This window comes from Staurois parvus, unplaced genomic scaffold (assembly GCF_062004578.1).
Source record: "Staurois parvus isolate SC_StPar_1 unplaced genomic scaffold, SC_StPar_1.0 ptg001192l, whole genome shotgun sequence".
NCBI classification, from domain to species: Eukaryota; Metazoa; Chordata; class Amphibia; order Anura; family Ranidae; genus Staurois; species Staurois parvus.
In genome coordinates this window covers 310,339-314,584 of record NW_028318988.1, presented here as the reverse complement: position 1 = coordinate 314,584, position 4,246 = coordinate 310,339, and the positions used below count along the sequence as shown (strand labels likewise).

Here is a 4,246-nt window from a genome sequence, read left to right as displayed (position 1 = left end):
GTCTGTTATGCAGAGTATTGTAAAAGAAGAAAAGGCTTTAGTCTAGGATTTAAGTATTAAATGCCCTTTGTGGAGAATATATTTTAACAGAAAAAAAATTGGACTGAGAGAAATTCAAGTCTAGAAGGCAATATGAGTTTGGAGAGAAACATTTTTAACTTGGAGGTGAAATTAAGATGTTAATGGTAGAGATTATTGATGCAGGGGAGGCTTGATCCTAGAGTGATCATTTAATTTTGCTGACAAAGATTAACTTGTATTCACTCACTTGTATGTAAAATCAATAAAACCTGCACTTGAGTAAATACACCGGTTGTATAACGAAAGAATATAAATAAAAAACAAAGAAAAGCAGCTCGTATAACAGACAACATAAATAATAAAAAATATACAATATAAAATTGTGGCGTTAATCAAAAACATGATCATAAAGTCCAAATAATCAGAAAAATTCCAATTATAATGTCCCAAGTGAAGTTCCCACGGTCCACCATCACCGAAACACCCAAATGGTTCAGCCCCTTACCAGAAGTTCTGATCGAAACACACTGATCAATATACGCAGCTCAAATGAGGGATGACTATTTGCAGATAATAAAACTGGCAATCCTCACCAAGATAGATTTCAATCTTCCTCTCAAAAGAACTTTACAGACCCTGAAAGAAGACTCCCATCCAGTATTTAGATGAGGAATAAGAAAAGAAGACCACTCATAGTGTAGTAATTATAAAACAAAACTCAGTTCATTACAAGTTACTCATACATTGTATTGGATGGTTACCAGCATTTGAACTAAGTTGTATGTGAAAAAAAAGCTTTATTCGGTACAAACATCTTCTGTATATTATATTATCACAATATTGCCTACACACACTAATGATCAATCCAACTAGTGATGATTTAGCAAAATACAGATATACAGTACAGTAAAGCTAGTTTTCCATCATCATAAGTCCTGCAACCAGACCTTCACTTAAATATTTATCCTAGATGTTGGCTGAGAAAATATGATATAGTGAACATAATCAGTTAGTATCTTGCACCCATTTCCAAATAGATAAAATCTATTTCAGAGGTCATTTGTCTATATCCTATCTATATTGGTTACATTCTGTTCATAACAGAGCATCAAATGAAAATAAAGGGCAGTGAATCGCAGGCATTTTATTTATTACAGGTACTTGTATAGTGCCGTCAATGTATGCAGCACTTTACATATACAGTGTATTGTACATTCACATCAGGCCTTAGCCCACAAGGAACGTACAATCTGAGGTCTCTGACTCACATTCATACATACTAGGGCTAATTTACAAAGGAGCCAATTAACCTACCAGCATGTCTTTGGAGTGTAGGAGGAAACCAAAATGCCTGGAGGAAACAACAGGCAAGCAAACTGCATGCAGGTAGTTCCGTGGTTGGGATTCAAACCAATGACCCAAGTGCTGCCAGGTGGAAGTGCTAACCACTTAGCCACTGTGTTGCCCCACGCATAAATTCATATTGGCTTTTTTACCTAAAGTCACAAATGGGTTACAGTATATCTCTAATGCTTCCATATATTTTAGTTACCTGATCCAAGAGTAAACCAGACTTGCTATTGATGGCCAACACAATAGGATAGGATGTACCAATCGCTAATTGTTTGTTCCCATGAGAGCACTCGTGATAACACCTGTAGTAAAGGCCAGTGCCTGACCCCTGATGCCAAGCAAGATCTTCATGTGATAATATCATGTGGTACGAGGAGCAGGGTGTGCAAGCTGACATCACATCTGAGATGTTCACTGTGGAGCCTAATGAGATAGGAGAAAACTTGTTAGAGACAGTTGTTTTAATTCTATGTGTTAAATCTGAAATGGAAGAGTATACTTGTCAGGGCAGGGTTGTGGAATGGACAGGTAGGCCTAGTGGCAGGGTAACGCACTGACTGACGACAACCACCACCAACAGACCGAAGTCCCTCAGGGCGCGGAGTCTAAGTCCCAGGCTGCCCTTCACCAGGGCCCCTGATGGTGGGGATGGACTTGACGCAGCTAGGAACCAGGTTGCGGCCCCCGAGACATCCCGGCTGCGGTAATGGCCACCGCCAGTGGCGTGTAGCTGGTAGGAATGACAATAGCGTAGTCAGGCAGGCCGGGTCGACAACAACAGGACAAAACGGTACAGAACAGTAGACAAGAATCACAGGTCACGGGCTGGGTTCAGCAACGGAAGGTCAGATCGAAGCTCCCACCATGCTCTGCAGAAACCCAAGATGGACGCCAGTACATGAAACCGCACAGTCTCTGGGAAAAGGTAGGACCTTGACAATACTGCCTAGAGGTAAGACAAGGATATCAAATCCTGTATATTCTGATGTCTCAAAAAAAATATTTTTTTTCGGTGTGACTAAGTAGTAGTAAATTGCAAAAAGTGAACCAGTTCTATATGGGATGGCTTGAAAACGTCATCATATTTGTGGATTTATATACATAAACAATAATGTCTTAAGTAGTTTTGCTTCCAAAGTTCAACCAGGTATCTCCTTAATCCATCAAGTCAAAGTGTATGTTAACTTGGTAATCAAATACTCTATTTCGGTACCATAAAGCATGAGCAGGTTATTCATTTACTGTAGATGTTGTAAAAACATTGCATGAAGAGCTTCTTCAGAGCCTGTTTCACATGTTGGTTCCTTAGGCTGTAAATAAAAGGATTCAGCATTGGTGTAATGATGGTGTAAGCCATGCTAACAATGCGATCATACTTGGAAGAGTAATCAGAGGGAGGACGGAAGTAAATGAAAATGATGGTGCCATAGAACAGACAAATAACCATGAGATGAGAAGAACAGGAGGAGAAGGCTTTGCTTCGACTACTGCTGGTCTTCATTTTCACTATAGCCCATCCAATAAGGGCATAAGAAATGAGTATAAAAAGAAATGGAATAATTATAGCTATAGAACCTTCAGTGTATATTAGGAGCTCAGCGAGTGTAGTACTGGAACAGGACAGTTTTATGAGGGGTGTCATGTCACAGAAAAAATGGTGGATCAGTCTGTCCTCACAGTAAGTTAATTGTGAGAGAGTATATGTGTGCAATAGTGAATGCAGAGATGCTGCCACCCAACAACTACTAGACAAGATGACCACAACCTTAGCTCTCATTAATGAGGAGTAGCGTAAGGGAATACAAACAGCCAAACATCGATCAAAAGCCATGACTGACAGAAGAAAAATCTCAGTGACCCCCAGGAACACAAAGAAGTACATCTGCAGGAAACATCCAAGGAAGGAGATGGAAGCTTTTCCGTGGAGAATGCTTGACAGAAGCTTGGGAACGGTCACTGCAGAGAAAGAGATGTCCACTACAGATAGGTTCCCTAAGAAAAAGTACATTGGCGTGTGCAACTGTGGAGAAAGTTTAATAGAACTTAATAAAAGTAAATTAGAAGTCCATGTAAGGGTGTATATGACCAGAATGGTGGAGAAGAAGGCACCATGGTTGTAGTGAAGGTCTGAGAAGCCCAGAAGTATAAAGCTGGAGGTATGATTGACTTTTTCCATTGCAAATGATCTAGAAATCAGAATGGTCAGGTGAAAGGATAATACCACCAAACAACATCAAGAGACATGGATGTCACTTTACTGCAGAACGATATCAGTGGGCACCCAATCTCCACATGTTCCCATGTATGCCATTGCTGACAATGATCAGGAATATCCAGCATACTACATGTAACCTCTTTCCTTGTGAAAAGTTTAGAGGATACCCAATTTCTGTAAAGTAACACCATGACTGAAAGAGAATATTGCTTTTCTCATTTCCCTTGGACGACTTTTCCGCATTCTCACTGCTCTTACTGAACAAAATCTTTCAGATTACAACCACAAGGACAGCTTTGGAGTTAATTTACAAAATAGGCTGTTGACTCTGCTAGGGAATTTTTTTTCTTGCACAGGAATTTTCCCTTTAGCTTATTGGATGCTGTGAAAATTAGCTTGGCATAGAATACTATCCATGTGCAAGGAAAAGAACCTGAATTTTTGCTTGCATGTGATTGGATGACAGAAGTCAGAAATTCTTCAATTAAGTCTATGGTCACATCAAGCCTAAGTTTGAAAATGTGTGACTTACAGTGAAGTTGCACAATTTCAAAGTCGAGGGTCGGCTGATTTCAGGTGCGATTTGCAAGACACAGATGTCTATGAAATTGCACCAAAAGTAGTGCATGTACTACTTTAGAAATCTGTCGGAAACGC

The 4,246-nt window shown here is 39.8% G+C and overlaps 1 protein-coding gene across 1 annotated transcript; it reads right to left on the bottom strand.

Annotated features, from left to right (window-relative positions):
• Window positions 1-2,608: 2,608 nt before the first annotated feature.
• On the bottom strand, window positions 2,609-3,550 carry LOC149438341 (olfactory receptor 1f45-like). Its single transcript, XM_089659901.1, has one exon. The coding sequence runs from the start codon at window positions 3,548-3,550 to the stop codon at window positions 2,609-2,611; it is 942 nt and encodes a 313-aa protein (XP_089516027.1).
• Between the last annotated feature and the right edge of the window lie 696 nt (window positions 3,551-4,246).